The following is a 25,662-nucleotide window of genomic DNA, read 5'->3' as shown; positions in this document are numbered from 1 at the left end:
AGCTCATGGTGTCTTGTCAATGATCTACAGGAATTTTTCTAGCAGGGATAAGGAGGTGATTATCCCCTTGTATAAGGCAATGATCAGGCCACACCCTGAGTACTTTATACAGGTCTGGAGGCCTCATTTTAAGAAGGATGTAGAGCTGTTGGAATGAGTACAAAGAAGGGCAACAAGATTAGTGAATGGAACAAAGGGTTGCTCTTATGAAGAAAGGCTTATTTTTTGCAAATTACAGTGTCTGGAGACTAGGCACCTGTGAGGTGATCTGATTGAGGTGTATAAAGCCTTGAATGGTTTTAGTATGCTCAATTGTGATGGGATCTTCCTGTTGCTCAGAATAATCATCTGAGAGGGCATAAATACAAATTGAGGAAAGACTGTTGTAGAATAGATGTGCGGAAGTTTGCCTTTAGCCAGCGGGTGGTTGATTGCTGGAACAAACTTCCAACTGACGTAGAAGTTGATAGCTTAAACAGATTCAAGGCAGAACTTGACAAACACTTGGAGCAAGGGGATGGGTGAAATAAGGGGTTTTTTTTTTTTTTTGCCTGATGCTATTACCATTAGCATTAGTAGAGGCATTTGATGCAAGAAAGCAAGCTTATGCAGCATCAGCCAAAAAAAATAAATAAATAAAAATAAATAAATAAATTAAAAAAAAAAATAATAAATAAATAAAAAATAACCACTTCCACTTCACCCCTCTGTTCGTTCGAAATACCTATCCAGCTGAGCCTTAAACTTATTTAGGCTATCAACTTCCACGACAAGGGATGGAAGTTTATTCCACCAACCAACCACCCGCTGGCTAAAAGCAAATTTCCTCACGTCTATCCTACACGTCTTTTCTCAATTTGAATTTATGCCCTCTCAGGTGATTATTCTGAGCAACAGGAAGAATCCCATCAGCATTGAGCATGCTCAAACCATTCAAGGCTTTATATACCTCTATCAGATCACCTCGCCAGTGCCTAGTCTCCAGACACTGTAATTTGCAAAACTTAAGCCTTTCTTCGTAAGAGCACCCCTTTGTTCCATTCACTAATCTTGTTGCCCTTCTTTGTACTCGTTCCAGCATCTCTACATCCTTCTTGAAATGAGGCTTACAGATCTGTATACAGTACTCTAGGTGTGGTCAGATCATTGCCTTATACAAGGGAATAATCACCTCCTTATCCCTGCTAGAAAAATTCCTATACATCATCGACAATACACCATGAGCTACTCTTGCAGCCCATCTGCACTGCACAGAAAACTTCATATCTGCCTGCACAACCACCCCCAGGTCCCTTTCATTCTCTACCACTGTCAGTGTAGTACCACAGAGTTGATACGTTGCTCTGGGGTTGCTGTTTCCCATATGTAGTACTTCACATTTGTCAATGTTAAACTTCATTTGCCACCTCAAAGCCGATCTGCTCAACCTTTCCAGATCATGTTGCAGTAGCATAGTGTCAGTAGTGTCCTTGACAACCCTGCCAACCTTCGTATCGTCGGCAAACTTGGACAATACAGAAAACAATAATGGACCCAATACTGAACCCTGAGGGACTCCACTAATAACATTAGTCCACGATGAGCAGTGTCCATTGATTATCACTCTCTGTCTTCTCCCCCTAAACCACCCCTTTATCCACAGCAGCAATTTGCCTCCAATGCCACACTGCTCCAATTTGTGCAGCAGTCTTCCATGTGCAACAGTATCAAAAGCCGTTCTAAGATCCAAGTATATAATATCAAAGTTATTCCCTGCATCCAGTTCTTTTGTGACTGCATCATAGTATCCAATCAAATTAGTCAGGCAAGACTTCCCCTTAACAAAACCATGCTGTGTCTGAGTTATGACTGAAGTCTTGTCTAGATGATCCTGCAGTGCTTCTTTAACCAGTGCCTCCATTAATTTTCCAGAAACAGAAGTTAAACTAACAGGTCTATAATTATTTGTGTCGCCCTTTGATCCTCCTTTGTGAATTGGGGTTACATTTGCCCATCTCCAGTCCATGGGTACTTCCCCTGAGTCCAAGGAAGCTTTCATAATTATGGCTAAGGGTTTGCTTACTTCCTTTGCTGCTTCCTTTAATATAACTGGATAGATCTCATCCACCCCAGGCGCTTTTCTTGTATTTATCTTCAACAATTTCTCCTCCACTTTACTCTCAGTTATTACAAGATTCTCTAGCTTACTGCCAGAGTTGAATATACTTCTGGCATTCCCCTCACTGAATAACTCCTCATGTGTGAATGTCGATGCAAAATATTCATTCAGTTTGTTAGCTATCTGAGCAGGATCATCAACAGTTGACCCATCGATATCAAGTGGACCAATGATTCATCCCCTTCCTTCTAGAGTTTACATAAGTAAAGAACTCTTTGCTGTTTTTTTTACATCCCTTGCCAAAGATTTCTTGTAATCTGCCTTCGCCTGCCTAACATCCTTTGTAACTTGGTTACAGATCAACTTGTATCTATCATAGGCTTCTGTGGCACGTGTTAATTTGTATGTATCCCATGCATTTTTCTTCTCTGCCATATGTTTCATTAGTTCATCTGACATCCACTTAGGCCTAAACCTTGAACAATATTTCTTAGTTGGTATGTAAAGTCTAGTAGCTTCCAAGATAAGTTCTTTGAATGCTTCCCATTTTGAATTTGCTGTTGGTAACATCATCAGTTGGTCCCACTGTATAGAATTTCGATACTGTCTCAGTCCATCGTAGTCGCTTTTACGAAAGCAATAACCCTTCCCTTTACCCCTAATGGTTTTTTTGGTTTTTTTTTTTGGTTTTTTTTTTTTTTTTTTAGGAGCATTACCAACTAAGGCCATATTGCTCCGGGAATATGCGGTGGTCATTCCCTGACCTTTCCGCATCCTCCGTATTTGGTGGTGACGGGCTTGAACCCTGGTCTAATCAAGAAGCGTGTGCTACGCACTGCTGCTCCTTCCCACCTGGCTACGGAGGCGCCTACCCCTAATGGTAGTTACCTCTTTGAGTAAATCCCACTTCAGCACACTGTGATCACTGCCACCTAGTGGTTCATTTACCTGCAGATTCTTAATGCATGAAGAATCACTACTAATAATCAAATCAAGAGTATTACTCCCTCTAGTTGCCTCCCGAACATGCTGATGTAGAAAACAATCATCCAATAAATCCACAAAAGCCTTGCTTGTGTGTGAGTGGCCCCCAAATTCCAGTCAATATCTGGGAAATTAAAATCCCTCATTAAAAGACTCTCTGATTTACTGGCCCATTCTATTTCCCCGTACAGTTTCTTATTATACTCATCAGAGTCATTAGGCCTATAGCACACTCCTACTCTCAATTTTGATCTCCCAATGCTTATGTCACACCAAATTGACTCGACACTGCACTGTCCAGCAATGTCGACTGGCTTCACTTCCTTGGATTTTATGTATTTCTTAACTAATAGCACAACCCCTCCTCCCTTCCTACCCTGTCTATCCTTTCTGTAGACATTGTACTCCCCAAATTCCAGTTCTGCATTCCTTATATCTGTGTGACACCACGTCTCTGAAATCCCCACAATATCTGCTTTTGATGTTTTGGGCAATACCTCAAATTCATCAAATTTATTTACTAAACTCCTAGCATTGGTGTACACTCAAGTATACATGCACCTGTTCTTTTTCTTAGCTACCCTAACTCAACCTATGTGTTTATTTGTACCCCAATGATTCCCAGCAGTACCCCAATGATTCCAAGCAGTCTTATTTTCCAGGCTGCGGCTCATTCCAATAGAAGCAGTGCAAGAATCACTTTCACCTCTGCCAGTGGCTACTGTTAATCTATTAGTCCCCCCCCCAATCTAGCAGTTTTCCGACCCACCTAACACTGCCTCGATAGCATCAGCAAACATTCTTGCACCCTTTCTATTTAAGTGTATCCCATCCCTGTAGAAGCAGTCTCTCCTGTTAACAAGTACAGTCCAGGCTGAAAAAAATTCTACCCCTTGAGCCTTGCACAATCCTTCCAGGGCCGAATTGATCGACAGGGCTCTCATCATATACTCCCTCCTATCCTGTCTGGGCAGAATTGCAGACACTTTCAAATTCAACCCTAATTCACGGCTTTTTTTCAACAGTGACCTGTACTTGTTAAGTAATTCCGCCGGTCTCCTACTCTTAATATCATTAGTGCCAACGTGTACAACTATATCACCTTTTGTGCCCTTAAAAGATGATATCCGCTCTACAACGTCATCAACCTTTGCCCCTGGCAGACATTCCCTGGTCCTGTTCCACCTATCCTTTTTACAAAGCGCGTTTCCCGTTTCCCTGACAATAGAGTCACCAACAACTACTAGTTCCTTTGGGACCAGCGCATTCTGCCTTGGGGCTGCCGCTGCGTTGCGCGATGACCAAGTGCAAGCTCTGGCATTGGTGTGGGCAGCTGAGTGCTTGATGGGCCCACACCTATGCCAGAGCTGCCCACACCAATGCCAGAGCTTGCACTGGCATTGGTGTGGGCAGCTGAGTGCTTGATGGGCCCCTCACTTTTAATGCTTCGAGGGCATCCACCCTGTCCCTCAAGCTCTCATATAGGCCCATAACAATGCTGAGTTGTCACTTGTAAGCTTGCTTTCTTGCATCATGTGCCCTTGCTAATGCTAAATAAAATATTACCCATATAAAGCTACACACATTATCACAAGAGCCCCACACTTTTCAAGAAGTAGGATTATTCACCGGGTTCGACTCTAATGACATCGTAACAATGAACAGCATATAATGAAGATTCCCTGGAATAGTATTTAGTTATCTTGAATGTGATCATGGGATTGGAATAGGTTCTTGATCATAATGCATTTGATTAAATTAATTTTTATCATGGTGTACTCACACAAATAATTCTGTCAGCTCTTAATGGAATAATTCATGAAGAAATTCTCTTTTAAAGACAAGTTTAATGAAAAATCATTAAATCTGAAGTCAGAGAAAACCCTTAATAATGAAAATAACCTACTATACTAATGACAACAGAGGATACAATAAACTACAGTATCTGTATATTTTGCATCCAAGTGTTATTTGATGATGTTTGATTGGGAATTTTTGGTGCAACAGCAACTTTGGCTATATTGTGCCTAGTATCAGTATTAAGACATCACATTTTGGATTTTAATTGGAGTGAGTGGTTAACCTGGCCCATTCTATTTCACCGTGCAGTTTCTTATTATACTTATCAGATTGTTAGGAGATCAAAGGCAATTTGATACAGTGGGCATTCTACAAATAAATGTTTCACTGTAAATTGAGATCAGCAGTCCCAAGACATTTTAGAGGGATTTTTTTTTTTTTTTTTTAAGTAGGAACAAGTGCATTACATAAGTGCCCAATATGTATCATTACAAAAATTCTGAGGAACACTGTTTTATCTGCAGCAGAGTTTATTATTTAGTTTAATTTACTAGACTTGTGACTATTATGTTGTACATGCCTATTTGATAACAAATTTGTAATCCATGTATGGATTTAACAGGGTGCAAAGTTTGAACTTCTTGAATTTTCTGCTGCTCAATCAGCACATTCTTTCCTATGTACCCCAGGATACAGTAGAATGTGCCTAAAATACTGCCTAACAGTGGACAAATTCTTTATGAAGTTAATTCCAACAGCATCACTGAAGATCAGAGGGATTAGCCCTAAAGCAATGGGGAGGCTGCATTGATAGTAATATTAAATGAAGGCAGTGTTAAAGGCACCAGTCTGAAGTTAAATGGAGAGAGAGAGAGAGAGAGAGAGAGAGAGAGAGAGAGAGAGAGAGAGAGAGAGATTAGTTCATAAACAACAGGGAGCAAAATAACAGATTTTGCTATATGAATACTACCTTCTTACTGTAGGATGTACTGATTTCCTCTTTTGTTATGCATTTATCATAATTAGTTTTGTGTAAATTGCCACCTAAGGTGTAAGAGCATATCCACTTAAATTTATTATGCAATTAGTATTCCTTTCTTAATTAGGTACATACTGGTTTCCTCTTTCCTTATCACATACAGTTAAGCCAATTTCTAATGTACAAGTTCTTTCTAATGTGTAAGAAAAGCATATTCATTTAACACCAAGTTAGGCATGTGCAAAAATTTGAGAAATCAACAAAAAATAATTTAAATTTGTTAATTTTTTTGATGCCCACCTATGTTTTCAATATTTTTTAAACACAACTCTGAAAAATCCATATTCTATATTAAAAAATGTATTTTTAATTAATTGTTGACTTTAGACCTGTCAACAAGTAAATGCAAATTTAAAAATGTGATTCAACAAATGCTGTTATTTGATGTCAATGTGTCAGTAGCAGGGGGAGGGGGTCCAGAAAATTTACCGCCAGCAATTTACCGGCGCATCAGTTTATCGCATAAACAATTTACCACCAGAAATTTACTGCCGCGTCAGCTTATCGCATTTTACCATCTAGAAGCAATGAGATGTGTTTGGTCAAATCATAAAAAAATATTTTTTATTTAAGTTTCTGCCTTAAGCTATGATTAGCATATTTTTGGAATTCTATGAACTGTGAGGGAATAGTACGGAAATAAAAAAAAAAAAAAACACATGTATGGAAATATGTAATTTAATAGGTAGATTATGTATTTTAATAGTTACATGTATCACAAAAATGGTAAAAAATCCATTATTTGAACAATATAACAACTGGTTAATTTTAAACTAAACTAAACTAATTATAACATTATGTATGTCATAGTACACTGCAAAAATTCAAAATGAATGTTTATGCACATTGGGATAATTAATTACTAAGAAACCGTAATATTTACAAAATTATTAATAAGAAATATTATGCACTATACCTCTTAGATAATCAACAATATCACCCCGTTCATCGTATGCACTAACAAGCCTTTTAATTAGTTCATCACAATCACGATACTTCTTTTTTTTTGTTGTCCAGATCACTTCCACTAAAACATTGTTCAATGCACATTTTGTTAATACTTTGTTCTTTTTTAATGCAATCGATAAATTTCCAAATGTTAAGATGATAAGCCATGACTTGTTCCTCAAATCCTCTATGCCACCCTTCAACAGAAGAACTCCTTCAAGAACAAGCTGGCGTACGTTCCACATTTCATGAGAATACTTTGATGGTCGACGAAGATGTAGTCTGGTTGGGCATCCAATCCATGTATCCTCAAAATAATAATGAACAACTTCTCGCGATTCTTACTGTAGGATGTACTGATTTCCTCTTTTGTTATGCATTTATCATAATTAGTTTTGTGTAAATTGCCACCTAAGGTGTAAGAGCATATCCACTTAAATTTTGGATATGCACCATTTTGACATCACAATTGGAGTGGGCACAAATGCAATTGCTGCCAAAATTCACATGTTTAAAGCAAAATTAGCGTCAGTTTCATAACGTCATTTCAATCCATTATTCTGAATGGAACGAAAAATACATTGTTAAAAGTAGAAAAAACAACCCCGTTGCAAAGCATTCATCATCGCCATCTCAAAATCTATAGTTATTGATTGCGGGGACATAGCCGGTTCCAATACTTTCAGCTGCTGTCGTAGAGATACATATGTTTTTTCAGACTTGTTAGGCAATAATGCATAAACTAATGGAAGCGATATTTTGTCCACAAACCCATATATCGTATACTGCTGATAAAAATGTAAGGGAACAGTTTTGAAAATCCCATCGGCATACCAGTGTTTACTTCGCGCTAACAACTGCATATTTCTTTTCGTACTGAAAATTAACATACAATTGTCTTCAGGTCCAGAATCAAATTGTAGAAACAATTTTCCATTGCATGATGTTTTATATTCTTCTGTAAAAACTATGTCTCTATGATATGTTGGAAGAACTGGGCCATCAAAATTTCGATTTCTTATATTTCAGATCGTTCGTTTCATTGTATCTACACTTGGAAGCTTAGGGGCTGATGCTTGGATACAGATTCTTGAAACATTTGAAATAATACTATGAGGCGTATTATTTGTTGTTTCTGCATAAGTTCGAATGGTATCAAGAAGTTATGCTGCCTCAACTCCTGCTGCGTCTCCACAATGATTGTGCTCCTTCCATGTTTTAACAATGGTGTTATCTACCGTAGTAACTCGAGCGGCACATTTGGTTTTTTGGTAATTTTCACACTTCCAATGAATTTTTGTTTCATTTTGCCTGTCTTTATGAAACATATGCCCACTAAAGCACAATTTCAGTTTTCCTTTTTCTGATTTCAAAAATTCCACCGACATGATGCGTTCACAAACTCAAAAGGATGAAAAATAAACTCAAAATAAGAAAATGTTGTGATTGTAAGAGATTATAAATATATAAGTACCTCCCTAATCGGCACGCCCTACCCCCACTCCCCTAAAACATGCTACTTAAGCTAAAAATAAATTTATATAAATTATATGTATTGCCTGGGCGATATTTGTAGGCTATAAATTGTTTATGCGATAAACTGACGCGGCGGTAAACTGCTAGCGATTAATTGCTGGCGGTAAACTTTCCTAGACTTAGTCTAGGAAAGTTTATCGACAAAAGTTTAAGAAAATTTAAGTTTATAAACAATTTATAGCCTACAAATGATCGCTAGCATATTTTATTGCCAGGCAATACATATAATTTATATAAATTTATTGGTCATTTTAAATTGAAAATATGGCTTTTCTATAGGTGTTATTTAAGAATTAAGTGCAGTTAAAAATGGAAGTTATATGCTAGGTATACATTTCCTAGAAATACATACCATTGCAGGTGCTTTAATTTAATTGCCTGTTATTTTCCAAAATTGGAATTAGGTAGGTACCTACTTAATTCCTTTAACTTAAGTGGAAGTGATCCGGGCGACAAAAAAAAGTATCGCGATTGTGATTTACGCATAGTGCATACGATGAATGGGGTGATATTGTTGATTATCTAAGAGGTATAGCGCATAATATTTCTTATTAATAATTTACATACTGTGTTGTAAATATTACAGTTTCTTAGTAATAATTATCCCAACGTGACTGATTCTGAAGATCGCATAAACATTCATTTTGAATTTTTGCAGTGTACTATGACATACATAATGTTATATTTAGTTTAGTTTAATTTAAAATTAACTAATTGTTATATTGCTCAAATAATGGATTTTTTACTATTTTTGTGATACATGTAACTATTAAAATACATAATCTACCTATTAAATTACATATTTCCATATATGTGTTTTTTTTTTTTTTATTTCCATACTATTCCCTCACAGTTCATAGAATTCCAAAAATATGCTAATCATAGCTTAAGGCAGAAACTTAAATAAAATATATTTCTTTAAGATTTGACCAAACACATCTCATTGCTTCTAGACGATAAAATGCGATAAGCTGACGCGGCGGTAAATTGTTTATGCGATAAACTGATGCGACGGTAAATTGCTGGCAACCAATTTCTGGTGGTAAATTTTCCTAGACTCAGTAGCAGGAGTATTCACTACATGAAATGTGAAGTGCATGTACTGACAATCTGATTCCAGGCAATGCATAAATGTCACAAAGCCAGACAGTGTCACTGAAGCAAGCGGCAGTAAAGTAAGATTTCTATCAATAACTGCACATGATATATGTCAATCAACATGTGCATATAATTAGGTTTAAATTAATCATAAATTTTGCCTAAATGTGTGATAATTAAAAGACATTTCTTGAATTTCCTGTAGAAAATTCAAATAAAACATCTTCAACAACAGCTGTTAGGAGTTACAGCTGTGTGGATGGAATACATGTTGCACACATTGCTGAAATATTGTGGGGTCGAATCAACCCAATGCAACTGATTCAGGGTTAAAATCAATGTGTAATTCCCTGACCTGAATAACTGTTTTCTTAAGTCTACTGTGGCCAAAAATTGTCTTAATTGTATATTTCATTATAATTATAATTTACCCCTTACTAAATTTTTGTTTCCCGTTAACCTCCAGCCCTACTTAGGTCTGGCGGTAGGATTTCAAAAGAATCCTAAAATGTCACCAAATAGCAATTTTTATCTATACTCATATAAGAAAAAAAATTAGAGCAGTAGTACTGAATGACATCCCAGATTTATTTCAGGATCTGTGTGCATTTTGTGCTTTCTATCAAAATGGACTGCTGTTGTTTTTTCATTGATATTCTATATTCATTTCATTTCATTTTGTTTGTATTTGCATTTTATATACAAGGGGCAAACCTTTAATTAACAGACTGGTGCAAGATGTTATGTTGACTGCATAAACTTTCCATAACTGCCACTAGAGGTGGTTTTCCTAATTGCTACTGAGCAGATTCTGTGTGTGCATGCCAGTAATTGTCAAGTTAGTGTTGCACAAAGAGAGTTTTTTTTAGCCACGTGCCACTGAAGATCGTTTTGAAGCAAGTATCATGTCAGACATACAGATTAAACAGAAATATGTGATTCGTTATTATGTCAGGCAGGGCTTAAATGCATCGGAAACAGCTAAAGAGAAAAATGAAGCGTATAGTAACGTGTGTCTTGGTAGGATGGCCATATTTAAAGGGCACAAGCGATTCAGTGAAGGCTGTGAGTCTGTTGCAGATGACCCAAGACCTGGTCAGCCTTCCTCCTCAACAACTCCTGAGCATATCGCAAATGCCCAGGAAATCTGGGATGAAGACAGGTGAATTACACTTCATGAATTAGCTGTTAGAATGTCCATTTCATACAGCAGTGCTCACAATATTGTGAAAGATCTCCTGAAAATGTCACGAATCTGTGCCCACTGGATTCCCACAATTTGACTCCAGAACAAAAACAGCAAAGAGTGGACTTGAAATGATTGATCATTTTGCAAAGAAATGATTGATTGATCGTTTTGAAACATAGGGTCAAAACTTCTTAAATTGAAGTGACTTGTGATGAAACTTGGATTTTTCACTATGATCCAGAGACAAAACAACAGCCAAATGAGTGGAAGCATTCTGATTCACCAAGACCTAAGAAATTTCGAGCTTCTTGTTATTGTATTTTTTGACATAGAAGGCATTCTTGTTACACACTTTGTGCCTTGTGGAACAACTATGAATAAAGAAGCATACTCTGAGGTTTTGAGAGTATGCTTCCTCATTCCACCCTCTTCACTGCACCATTCATGAGAAATGTCAAGAACTTTCCGGTGTGAAATGGTTTCTCCTTCAAGACAATGCCAGGCCCCATACAGCTAATATTGTGTAGGCAGTGATCATTGTCCAGGTGCTGAGGTTGTGCCACATCCCCTTTATTCACTATACTTAGCCCCATGTGATTTCTTCTTGCTTACACGTCTGAAGAAAGCTCTGCAAGCGTTTAATGCATCCAACAACAATTCTCACAGAGCCACAGCTTCACAGTCTTTCGAAAAATTTATTATTATTATTAGCCATGGAAGCCTGAGGCTTATGCTGCACCAGCCAAAACAAAAAAAAATTCCCGAGTTACCCTGAGTGAGAGAGAGAGAGAAGTAGAAACAATCACCAGGAAAAAGAAAAATTATGATATCCAGCTCAGGATCCTGGGTGTGCCAACCCACACTCACCAGATGTGAGCTCCTGTGGTAATGGCTTGCAAATGGGTACTATGGTGGCAAAAGTGTGTAAAGTTCAAGGGGGAGTATTTCAAAAAGGAGAAATCAACAGAAGATTTAGAAGATGACAATTAAATCATCTTTTAAATCTTTAATCTAAATCACTAATTTTAATTCCTTAATTCTAAATCATTAAGATCTTACAACCAGTCCACAAATTAAATGATCACCCCTTGTATATTGTACCATATAGCTGTCCATCATGTGCATGTTTTTTGAATGACAGAATGGTATTCACAAAACATGCATAACATTACATTTCAGTGGGTTTTTTAATGAAAACCCCAAACAAGAAAGTTATTAGAATCTATAGTATTTAGTACCATGCATGAGCTAAAGATTAAGAAGGCAGAAGATAACTGTTCACATTAAAAATTTAATTTCTGTATATCTTAATTTCTGGGAAATACATGCAAAAGAAGGTTGTTCCAGAGAATGGAAGCAGAAGGTGGAAGATAAAAAGTTAGTTCTGCCATTTTGAAGTTAAATAGTGAATGGATGTTAACTGGTTTAGGCATATGTTTCAACTGCTCTGGAAGAGAGTGGTGGAAGTAGATGTCAATTCATAACAGTACCCATGAAAGTAGCTACAGAAGAGGCAATCAACAGAAACTAAACATCTGTGAGACACAGAATGGAGAGACTTCATAAAAGACAGATCATTAATTAACCTGACTGCACTCTCTTGAATAGAGCTGAAGAGCATGAAATAAGTTTTCAGGTCACTATTCCAGATGTGGGAATAATATTTTATGATAAGGTAAATTTGTACAGAGTCAGTAGCTGTTCAGAAGAAAAGTAACAAAAAGGGGCAAACAGAAAAAAAAACCGTTTTTTTTTTTTTTTTTTTTTTTTTTTTTAATGCAGAGGAACAATATTTGTGATGCTTATGCCAAGACATATGAGGACAGAGTGATACCCTGTAGAGATATGTAATCTTGTGTAGAAATCTGAGTGTCATTGAATATGAATGTCATAGCAGCAGATGTTTTTTTGCAAGAAAAAAGGCAGAATTGAGTTTTAGATGGATTGAAGTTAACTAATATAAAAGTTAAGTTCAGTTAACTTTCACATTAGTTAACTACAATACAGAATGTGGAATGTAGTTTGCTATTATCAGCAAATAGCAAGAGATGAGAAGGCTTGACTATCATTAGGATTTTCAGTCAGTGGAAAAATACACAAGAGGAAAAGAATGAGAGAGAAAAAATGAACCTTTGGAAACACCAGTATTAGTTGGGAAGTTAGAAGTCAGAGAGCCATGTACCATCAGTTGAAGTGAGCAGTCAGACAGAAAACTCACTACCCAACTGGAAAAAATATATGCAATTCATAAGATTGGACCTTGTTTAGACCTTTAGTCAAACATGATCAAAAAGGCTTGGAAATGTCAAGGGCAACTGATTGGGTTTCACTGATCTTTCCATTGAATTTGCCCAATGATGAATAACATAAGTCAACATACAACCTAATGAATAGATACTCACTGAATCCATACTGGCAATCATTGATCAGCTGTAAGGTTTGAAGATAGTTTAAGAGGTGGTGGTTGAAGGATTTCTCCATTTCTTTAGAAAGAGTAGAGGTAAATGCAATCGGACAATAATTGAAAGAGAGAGATTTGTCACTCTTTTTATGAACTAGCTATATATGGACAAATTTCCACACAGAAGGAAAAACAACAGCATCATAATAAAGCATACAAAGATGACACAAAACAGGAGTAAGCTGAAGAGCACAGGTTTTCAGAATAGGTGGCAAAAGGTCATCAGGATCTGGAGAATTCTTGGCATTGAGATTGTTCAGAATTCTTCTAACATTCTTCTTTTGGAAGACCACAGAAAGTATTATTTTGTGGAGTTTATTTTATGGCAAGAGATGCTTTACCAAGATCATCAAAACAAGACAGAGAAAAAGTAGGATGCTAATAAATCAGCTTTATATTTAGTTATGGATGCAATGGAACCATCAGATTGTAACAGAGATAGATGTATCGATGGACATAAGTTTTGACTGACAGGAGATGGCAAGAGATGAGAAGGCTTGACTATTATTTGGACAAGAAGCAAGTTTTCTACTCCTAGCCTGTTCAAAATCAAGTCTAGATTGATTGAAAACTGTTTTATAATTGTTGGAAGGTTTAGTTTGTTTGTTTGTTATTTGGTTTTTAGGAGCATTAGCAACTAAGGCCATATTGCTCCGGGATATGCGGTGGTCATTCCCTGACCTTTCCGCATTCTCCGTATTTGGTGGTGACGGGCTCGAACCCCGGTCTAATCAAGAAGCTGTGCTACGCACTGCTGCGCCTTCCCACCTGGCTACGGAGGCAGCGGAAGGTTTAGTGTAGGCAGAAAATGAATATGGGGATTTGAATACAAGCCAATTGCAATATGCTATGTTCTTATTTTGAACAACCTAAGTAAATTTATTATAAACCAAGATTTAGATAAAGATTTTAGGGTAGAATGCAGAATAAAGGATTTAATCCCTACAAGATTAATTTCACTGCCACAATCTGAGTAAACATTAGGTGAGAAGATTTAAAACATCTAGCCAAGGAAAAGAGGAATAAATCATTCCATTTTGCATTCTTACAATGCCACACGACACAAGCCTGATAATGGCCATGAGAGAAGGCTCATTGCAAAAGAGACTATCAACAAGTTGGGATCTGAGATAACTAACACTGACTGTGTACTTTGAAAGGTTTTTGGTGAGAAAGATTAAGAGTGTTAGGAATGTCTGGAGTACTGGTAGATAAATGAATGAGTTCTGCATGGCCAATAGTAATCACGAAAGCCTCTGCATCTTGACCAGCTAATTGTAGGTGCAAACAAGGTTGTGATATTAACTGAGTCCTGAGAGTTGTCTTCTTCACATATTTGTTATATAGTATTTTGATATCTGACATAAGGTTCTTTGACTCAGAAAATTTTAAATTAAATTTGGTAGATGCCCTCTCAAACCAAACACATGATGATGTCTCAAGTATACCATGTTACTAGGTCATTCCAGGAGTTCTTCTACTTCTAGGAAATATTATAATTAGGTGCTCAATCTTGAGGCAAGAACTAACAATATACATCTCAACTTTTATCATGAGGCCCAAGAATAACTTATATTTATGTAAAACATAATAATTTAGGCTTAATAAGTACTGGATTTTCAAGGTATACATCAAATCATATAGTATGTATGACTTCCATGCCAAAAACCCTTTAAAGTACACAGTTAATGTCAGTGTATTCTTATATCACAAATTGGTAATGGTCACTTCTACAATAAAGTTTCTATTTGTTGAAATAAATACCAACAGTCATATAATATGGAATAAAATCAATGGCAAATTTCCTTCAATATCAACGCTACTAATAAAATGGAATGGACAACACAAACTGCATGTGATTAGATTACAAACCTTTGGAGACACTTTGCAAAAGTGGTATTGATATCAGTAATCTCATATACACAACCTTTAGGAAAAAAACTGAGTATGCCTGTGAAAATATAAATGAAGGGATGAACCACAATGGTCCACTGGATATTAATGACATAAATACTGATGATCCTGGATATAACTACTGATATCCCTTACTACTTTCAATTTTTATTTATTCAAAATATTTATTAACATTCACTTGCTGACAAATGAATAAATATTTTGTATTCACACACATACAAGTTTTTAGGGATGAATATAGAAGAATTACACCAAATTTTAACCGGGAGTTAGGTGATTTTTATGATAAGTGAATATAAGCTGGAAGAAAAAAAAGCTTAAGTTAAAAGTACAAAATAAGGCACCTGGAGCTGATGGAATCTGTCCAATTATATTAAAAGCAGCAGAAAGAAAAATAAGCAAACCTTCAGCCATAATTATGAGAGCATCTCTGAACTTGATAGGTGACCCTACAGAGAGGGGATATACATTTTTACATCTCCAGTTCACAAAGAGGGAGATCAATGGGTAAAGTGAGTATTTACTGGTCAGCTTGATGCTCCTATACTAGGGAAAATATTGGAGTCAATAGATAAAGAAGAAATGCAGGATCATCTTGACAGCAATGCAATTATATGGCAATCATAATATGGATCTGTTAACAGGAGATCTTGTCTAACCAATCTCATTAGCTACCATAAGCTGGTCAGAAAGGAACTGGATGCAAAAAGAATTCTGATCATATACTTAAATATCAGTAAGGCTTTTGATACTATTCTATATGAAAGACTTATAAACTAGGACACCGTGACACTGGGGGGGGACAAGTTAGTGCTATGTATAAAAGGCTTGTTGAGTGGCAGGAGTGGTTATTAATTGTCATAGCTCTTTAGGACTAATACTATGAGTGAACCCTCTCAGGGTTCACTACTGGAGGTTCCTTACAATTTTCAGCTAAGTGTGCTGATGATACAAAGGAAGAGTGGTAAATGACAGAAATTTGGATGTGCTTCTCCAATAAGACATGGATAAATTAGGCAGATGGACTGAAAAGTGGCAACAGATATAATATTGATAAATATAAGGTAGAGAATAATAATTGCCAAATAGTATTAGTAGTTGTTGTTATTTGGTTTTTAGGAGCATTAGCAACTAAGGCCATATCGCTCCGGGGATATGCTGTGGTCATTCCCTGACCTTTCCGCATTCTCCATATTTGGTGGCTCACGGACTCGAACTCCGGTCTAATCAAGAAGCATGTGCTACGCACTGCTGCTCCTGCCCACCTGGCTACAGAGGCCAGTATTAGTAGTGGTAAATGATGCAAGAAAGCAAGTTTAAATAGTATAAACAAAAAAACTCCCCATATCACCTGTCCATCCCCCTCTAACAGTTTATCTAACTCTTACTTGGATTTGTTCAAACTATCCATTTCTAAAACATCAGATGAAAGTTTATTCCGACAATCAGCTACCCAACTGGCTGAAGGCAAATTTCCACATATCTATTCTGCTACCATCCTTCCTCAATTTGAATTCAACCTCTCACATGTGTATTCTGATCAATAGGAAGGATTCCATCAGCACTGAGCTTACCCAATTCATTCAAAGCCTTAAACACCTCAATAAGATCTCCTCACAGGTGTCCAAGTCTTCAGAAGCTCCAATTTGCAGAAATGAAGCCTTTCCTGATAAAAAATACCCCTTTGTTCTCGTCACTAATCTTGTTGCTCTTTCCTGCACCCACTCCAACACATCCATAACTTTCAGGATATGAGGCTTCTAGACCTGTATGCAGTACTCAAGATGTGGCATGACCACTGTTTTATACAATGGGATAATCACCTCCTCATCCCTACTGGCAAAAATTCTAGTATATCATTGGCAAAATCCCATGGGCTGTCCTGGCAGACTATTTGCACTTCTCAGAAAACATCATATCTCACTGAACAATTACAGACAGGTCTTTTTCAGTTTTCATTACCTTGAGTGCAGTAACAGATAACTAGTACATTAATCTGGGATGTTATGTTATGTTATTTTGGTTTTTTAGGAGCATTAGCAACTAAAGCCATATTGCTCCGGGGATATGTGGTGGTCATTCCCTGACCTTTCCGCATCCTCAGTATTTGGTGGTCACAGGCTCGAACCCCAGACTAATCAAGAAGCGTGTGCTACGCACTGCTGATCCTGCCCACCTGGCTATGGAGACGCCCATTAATCTAGGATAACTGCTACCCATATGCAGCACCTTGAATTTGTCAATGTTAAACTTCCATTTCTATTTTTAGCCCATCTGTCTAACATCTAAATATAAGCTGGAAGAAATCACATACTCTGATTACTGTCATTAGCCATCACTTCGAACCTTTGTATTATTGACAAACTTAAGACATTAAGCCTAATATGCCTTCATCAATAACATTAATAAAAATTGAAAACAACAATGGGCACAGCACTGAACACTGAGGAAATCCAACTAATATCATTTGTCTAAGAAGAGCAGTGCCCACTGATAAATTTTTTTGCTGCCTCCCTTAATATGATTGAATAGATCCCATCTACCCATGTGCCTTTTTTACATTTGGCTTCATTAATTTCTCCTCCACTTATTCCCGGTTATCACAAAATCATTTACCCCCACCCCGTTAGAATTTGACACACTTACAACATTCACATCCCTAAAAAATTCTTCATAAGTGAATATAGATTAAAAATACCTATTCAGTTTGTCAGCAACCTGAGCAGATTCATCAACAGATATAAACCATACATATACAGCAGACCAATGTGATTCATCCCCTTCCTACTAGTATTTACATAAGGCTTTGCTGCTGTTCTTTGTATTCTTTGCCAAAGACTTCTCATAATCGGCCTTAGCTTGCCTAACCTCTTTTGTGATCTGATTGCAGATTAATTTAAATCTATTGTAAGCTTCTGTATCACCTGATAATTTATATGCATTCCACACATTCTTCCTCTCTGCTGTGAGTCTGAGTAGTATAGATGACATCCATTCAGGTCTAAGTCTTGAACAGTATGTCTTAATCAGTATAAAAAGCCTAGTAGCTTCTACAATGACATCCTTAAGTGCTCCCCATTTAGAATTTGCTGTCTGTAACCTCATCAGTTAGTCCCACTGCACAGAACTTAAATTGTCATAAAAGGTGACCACTGTAATCACCTTTATGAATGAAAAAAGCTCTTCCCTTTGCCCCTGGCAGCAGTTACATCTTAAAGTAAATCCCACATCACTAAACTATGATCACTGCTGCCTAGTGGGTCTTTTACCTAAATATTCTAAATGCATGAAGAATCACTGCTGATGGCCACACCAAGAGTATTGCTTCCTCTTGTTGCCTCTCTAACATGCTGATGTATGTCATTCATTTAACCCATAAAAATCTTGCTAGTGTGCAAGTGACAAACCCACAAGTTCCAGGCCATATCTGGAAAGTTAAAATCCTCCAATTACAGGATATTTAAATTTATTAGCCCATTCTATTTCTATGTATAGTTGTTTATTATACTCATCACAGTTATTAATGTTTTAGATGCAAACAGTATGAATAAACTGAAATGATATCTTGAAAGTGCACATGCTTGTTTGTTATTTGGTTTTTTAGGAGTATTAGCAACTAAGGCCATATTGCTCCGGGGATATGCGGTGGTCATTCCCTGACCTTTCTGCATCCTCCGTATTTGGTGGTCACGGGCTCAAACCCCGGTCTGATCAAGAAGCGTGTGCTACATTTCTTGATTAGACCGCTTCTACGCTTCTTGATTAGTAGCTTCTTGCTACTCCTGCCCAAATGGCTACAGAGGCACTGAAGTGCACATGCAGAGTACATTTGCGAAACAGAGAAAATTAGATGATTTTAATAACTTTTTCAAAAACAATGACTGTGCCATCAAAAGAATTGCTTGCATTATATAAGGTTGCTTAAAGAATTGTTAAGTGTAAAAAGCCTCATTTAATATGAAGTTTTGGTACTGTCTGCAGTTACTGATATGATCAAAATGATGCTCAGCCAATCATATGCAAAACAGCTTTGAATGGTTCCACTTGCAGATAATATAGTGCAAAGGAAAATTATTCATGAAGACCTTTGCAATCAATTAACTGACAAACTCTAATCCTACTATTTTGCAATGCAAGTAGATGAAGCAACAGATGTAGTTAAAGATGCTCATTCGATTACTTGGTAATTTGATTCAATTATTCTGGAATTTGTTATATTTAAAATCTATTAATGAAAACGTCACATCATATTTAATATAACTGATGAATTTTTTAATGAAAATGATATAATGGGAGAAGTGTATTGGACTCTGCACAGATTGAGCTCAATATCAGTATGAAACACAGGTCTACAAGCACTAGTTAAAAATGGCTCTCCCTTGTACAATTTGAATGCACTATATGCTTCACAACCACTTGTATCAAAGAAATATGAATGAAGAATTACACCATTTTTCAAGTTTTTACAAGGGTAATCAACTTTATAAAAAAAAAATAGTCCATTAAAAGGAAGGCTCTTTGCAAAATTGTATGACATAGGACATTTGTATAATACTGTGAAACATGCTGACTTTCTTGTGCCAAAGTACTTAAAAGAGTGTTTGAGCTAAAAGAAGAAACTGCCATTTTCTTAGTGATAACTAAGACATTTTTTTAAAGATACATTTCAAATATTGAAACACATAGTAAATAAATGTGCAGCACTATCAATATGGCATTTATGGTTTATTTCAAGGAAAATAGCTATTAGTTACTCATAATACATCTGTTATTTCAAATGATCCTATTCTATATGAAATAATGGGAGAATTAAGAATCCAGAGAATTCTTGACAAACCTTTAGAAAAATTCTCATAATAATGCTTGTATCCAAATGTTTAATGAAAAATGACATGTAAACAAGAGCAGGTTGGCAGTCACCACAAGGTCAACAGCATTTGTAGCATGTTACTGCTGTTGTTGGGGGGGGCCTAAAATAGTTGGGAGCTACCCAACATTTGCACACACTGATCCTTCACTGATACAATAAAGATGGCTAAAAGTTAGCTCTGAAAGGCTAATATTTACATTAACTTAAAAAGGAGCAGATAGATTTGGGCTGCATTACTAACCAAAGCACACGGCAGTATGTCACATTTCTATAATATAGTATTATTACAATTCCTCCATAGGTAATTTAACTTTCAGAACTAAAGTTCAAAGACAACAATATTATATTATACATCAGTGATTATTTCATTAAATTTTTTAGCAAAAGCTTATTATACAACTATGATTATATTATACTTAATTCATGACCAGAAATAGGAAGTTAAGTTTACTTACCTGGCAAATATTATCAGCAATATAAAATCAAACGTTAATATGGCATTTGTTCTTACTCCATCTACCACCTACAAAATAGCAAAGAATTGATTATTTTCAAAAAATTAAGTTTGAAAATTGTTAAAAAGATAGGTAAATTATATATAAAGAGAACTACAAAGAGTCCCTTTAATGCTCTGAAATGATCATCTTGAATAGACACATTACAATGGCACAATAAATATTCCATGTTAAAACTTGTGAAGAAAACAGTGACTGCAAGTTGAAGGGTTGTGCCATCCTGCACTTGCACAGCCCAGTCTGCAGCAATAATAATTAAATTCTTTATTTTTAAAAAGCAGGGTAGGAGGTGGGCTTGGGCTTCATTACCAAAATCAGTGAGAAACACAGTCCTCTAACACAATATTACAGAAATGTGTGACAACAGTACAATAAACATAATAACAATTGAATAAACATAAATAACTGACAGTAGGTCAGCTGATCGACAGGAGAGCTGATCAACACCACTTGATATATTAGCGATATCATGTATAATGGTGATTATCAACCTCAATAAATTAATTTTATTTCTTTTATTTTTATTCCACTAATGTAAAATATAAAATTAAGAAATCCATCACCAACCATGGGGACTGGCAAAGGATTCCTGTATTTGGGGGGGGGGGAGGAGTACTGCAACCTAAATGTACTATAGCAGTTGAGATTGAGGTACAATAGAAAATAGGAAGTTCAAGGAAAAACAATAAAATAAATGAAAAAAATAATCATAGTAAACTTCATTTTCAAGTTAAGCAACATAAAAACAACAAAGTCAATCAAGTACTTTTATCTTCTGTTCCAACATCATTATTTTCCTGGCTCTTTTCACACATTCACTTTTGGCACTTATTGAACACTTAGAAGACATAAAAGGTAAAATAATTGTTTGTAATAAACACAGTATTCTTCAAAGTATTACAAAAACAAATCCAAGGTAAAATATGTCCAGAAAAAAAAAGTGATGGTCAAAAACAAAGGCAGCAACATGTCCACATACAATGCCATTGAGAGGGTAAACAAATTAAAAACGGCATTACTGGCTAGACACCCTCCCTCCCATTATCTAAAGGAGGCAGGAGCAATAACTCTCAGGTATTTTGTTTAAGGAGACAGGACTGAATTGTGTTAAAAAAAAAAAAAAAAGAAAGAAAGAAAACTGTAACAGCAAAGGATGACTGTACAGAAAGAAAGAATAAACAAAATTAAGTTTCCGAACTGATGGATATTTTTAAATATGTAAGTTATCAAAAAATTTTTTTACTTTAAAATATACAATGTGAACTTTTTGAAATATAATCCACAATTAATAAAGTAATTAGTGGCACTATGATTTTTAGAGATTAATAACAGATACCAAAATTAAATAAACAAATTTGATTAAAACAATGGTACAGATTAAATTTATTATATATAATAATAATAGATAATTAAGAAATATGACTGTTTTTTAGTATTAGTAGTGACAAATGATGCAAGAAAGAAACCTTATACAGCATCAGGCAAAAAAAAAAAAAACTTTTTGATATCACCTGTCCATCCCTTTTAATAGTTTGTTTAGTTCTTTCTTCAATTTATTCAAACTATGCACCTCCAAACACCAGGCGGAAGTTTGTTCTAACAATCAACTTACCTGCTAGATGTAAGCAAATTTCTGCACATCTACCCTGCAGCAATCCTTCCTCAATTTGAATTTATGTTCCCCACCCCTCATGGTAGTCTGGTCAAAAGGATGGATTCCATCAGCACTGAGCTAACTCAATCCAGCCAAAGCTTTAAACACCTCAATCAGAGCTCCCTGTAGGTGCCTTGTCTCCAGACACTGCAATTTTCAGAACTAAAGCCTTTCTTGGTGAGACCACTTCACCAATCTCATTACCGTTCTCTGTACTGTTAGATCCCTATCCCTCCTAAAATAAGGCCTCCAAGACCTGTAGGTAGTACTCAGATTAAAAAATAAATAAATAAAAAGAATCCAAAGAGCCACACCTCAGTTTAAGCTGTTGGGGGAGGGATTAAGAAATGGAATAGAGTGGGAAGATGTTTTATTAAAAAATATATTTTTTGAAATATTTATTAATACTGAAAAAAAGGAAAAACGCAACAAACATCCAAATAGGTACGAATTAATGTGCTTTTTGCTGCTGAACTTCTTGAACGAGTCTCTCAACATCAGGCGAATATGTCGTAATTTTCATCTTTAAACATGCTGAGAGACTATTTGTTCAGATGGTTTCTTGTTTTATTTTTAATACAGTTCATGTTCGAAAATATTTGCATGCAGAAATAGTAGTAGCATGTGATGCAAAAAAGCAAGTGTATGAGCTTATGCAGCATCAGCCCAAAAAAAAAAAAAAAAAAACAAATCACACCATTCTCTCCAAATACCTGTCCAGTTCCTCCTTAAATTTATTTAACCTATCAACTTCCACAACAACAGATGGCAGTTTGTTCCAGCAATTAACCACCCGCTGGCTAAAAGCAAATTTCCGCACATCTATTCTACATCTGTCTTTTCTTAATTTGAATTTATTCCCCCCTTAGGTTCGTAATCTAAACAAGAGGAAGGATCCCATCAGAATTCAGCATGCTCAATCCATTCAAGGCCTTATACACCTCAATCAGATCACTGCGCAGGTGCCTAGTCTCTAGCCCTCACCAATTCCCCTCACAATCTTGTTGCCCTTCTCTGTACACGCTCAAGCAAATCTACATCCTTCTTAAAATGAGGCCTGCAGACCTGTACACAGTACTCAAGGCGTGGCCTGACCATTGCCTTATACAGAGGGACAATCACCACCTTTTCCCTGCTAGCAAAATTCCTATATATCACAGACAAAACCCCATGACCTGCCCTAGCAGCCTGTCTGCATTGCTCAGAAAACTTCATATCTGACTGCACAATTATTCCCAGGTCTTTATTGATTTCTACCACCTTAAGTGCATTTTTCTTCTCTGTCACGAGTCTCATTAGTTCATTTGATAACCATTTAGGCCTAAACCTTGAACAATATTTGTTAATATGAAACTTTTAGTAGCATCCACGATTAATTCCTTGAATGCTTCCCACTTAGAATTTACTGTTGGTAACACTGTCAGTTGATCCCACTGTACAGATTTTAAAAACTGTCTGAGAACACTGTACTCACCTTTACGGAAGCAAAAACACTTTCCTTTACCCCTGATGGTAATTATATCTTTAATTAAATCCCACATCAGTACACTGTAATCACTGCCATCTAGTGGTTCCTTTATCTGCAAATTCTTAATACATGAATGATCACTGCTGATAACCAGATCAAGAGTATTACCCTCTCTGGTTGCCTCTCGAACATGCTGCTGCAGAAAACAATCATCCAATAAATCCACAAAAGTCTTACTAGTGTGTGAGTGACCAACCCACAAGTTCCAGTCAATATCTGGGAAGTTAAAATCCCCCATTATAAGACATTCTGATTTACTGGCGCACTCTATTTCTCTGTACAATTGTTCATTGTACTGATTCGAGTCATTAGGCCTATAACACACTCCTACTCTTATTTTTGCTTTCGCAGTGCTTATGTCACACCAAACTGACTCAACAGTGCACTGTTCATCTATGTCAACTGGATGCACTTCTTTTGATTTTATGTTTTTCGTAATTAACAGCATAACACCTCCTCCCTTCCTATCCTGTCTATCCTTTCTGTACATATTGTACTCCCCAAATTCCAGTTCTGCATTCCTTATATCTGTGTGATACCACGTCTCTGCTATCTCAACAATATCCGCCTTTGATGCCTTGACCAACACTTCAAATTCATCAAATTTATTTACTATACTTCTAGCATTGGTATACATGCAAGTATACATGTACCTATCCTTATTATTAGTTACCCTAACACATCCCATATACCCACCTGTTTCACGATGACTGCCATCAGTCCCTGAAACCCCCAGCACCCCTCGCTCCAGGTCACTGCTTATTCTAATAGAAGTTGTGCAAGAATCACCTTGACCTCTGCCTGAGGTTCTTGTCCCAGGCAGAGGCAGAGAAATACATCGCTTGTTGTACATGTGGGTTAAAAGTTAAAGAGCCACAGGTTGCCAACCCCTGCCTTAGGTTCTAATGTCTTTCGTGTTTTGGTTTTCAAAGGGGGAAAAAAAAAAACTATTAATTATTTTCTTTGTGGCATTTGACAACAATTAATAACACTATTTACATGTACAGAAATCTGGTACTAAAAAAAAAAAAAAAACAACCTCTTGTTTGTTTTTTAGTACCTACAGCCTCTCTGTAGCATCATTCCCCTAAAGAGTAATGATGCTATAGAAAGGCTATTTGTGCACTGTTGTAGCATCATTTGCCTAAGGAACCACAGTCTGTGTCACTAAGTGACACAAACTATGGACATGCATTGCCTGTCTAATCTGCAGTGACTGTGATTAAGCCCTATTTGTATATGTAGAGAGGATCCAATAAGCCTATTCACTAACCAATGAGCTGTGGAAAATGCAAAGTGTTTGACTGACTTGAATAACTGTAAATCTGCAATTGTCCATTTGTAAATTTGTGATTTATAAGCTTCACTTCTCACAAACAATTCTGATGCAATAAATAGTTTGGAAGCTTAATTAATTGTATTTTTAATTTAATTAAATATGATCTATTTTAACAACAGTATATAAATTAAATGAATATTGATGAGAAACATAGAGTTTACTCCACCAATACATTAAAGATAACAAAACTAACTTTGTTATATTATCAAAATAAAGTTAAAGGAATGATCAGAATTAAACATTCTCTGAAAGAAGACTAAGCATTAATTTCAACACTTACCTTTATACTTCTCAGAAGTTTAGTCAATCATAATAAATTGTCAATGCAGTTATGCTTTACTTAATGTGATTCATTATGAAGGAAGGAAGAAATGGTTTTTGTTTAGATTTCAAAACAGAGGACACATGGGGAATATGACATAGTTGTTTTGGAGTTAGCTGCAAAGAGTTTGAAAGAGAAGGAAAAGGAGTAGTAAAAATGCTACGATAAACCAGCTTGTGCATAAAAACAAAAATGCAGCATATTATAAAATAATAACAAAACATAATAATCTAGACAAATAAAAAAAAAAAATTTCTGTTGCAAATTAATTTCTGCTTGAAATAAGAGATTACAAGTCAGTACAGGAATAAGGTGATTAAATTCTGGTGAATCTGAAACTTAAAATTAAACTTCCTAATTTCTTTAC

At 36.1% G+C, this 25,662-nt stretch overlaps 1 protein-coding gene across 1 annotated transcript in view; it reads right to left on the bottom strand.

The window, feature by feature from the left end:
- LOC150085556 (uncharacterized) overlaps positions 1 to 25,662 on the bottom strand; it is a 327,690-nt gene that overhangs the window by 141,680 nt on the left and 160,348 nt on the right. The window contains exon 7 of the mRNA XM_090374600.1: positions 20,393 to 20,460. Within this exon, the coding sequence (XP_090230726.1) occupies positions 20,393 to 20,460 (68 nt within the window). The remainder of the gene's footprint in view (positions 1 to 20,392; positions 20,461 to 25,662) is intronic.

This window comes from Mastigoproctus giganteus, chromosome 5, assembly GCF_048544385.1.
Source record: "Mastigoproctus giganteus isolate SK-2022 chromosome 5, ASM4854438v1, whole genome shotgun sequence".
NCBI lineage: Eukaryota > Metazoa > Arthropoda > Arachnida > Uropygi > Thelyphonidae > Mastigoproctus > Mastigoproctus giganteus.
The sequence above is the reverse complement of the archived record's forward strand: the minus strand, read 5'-3'. Positions and strand labels throughout refer to the sequence as shown.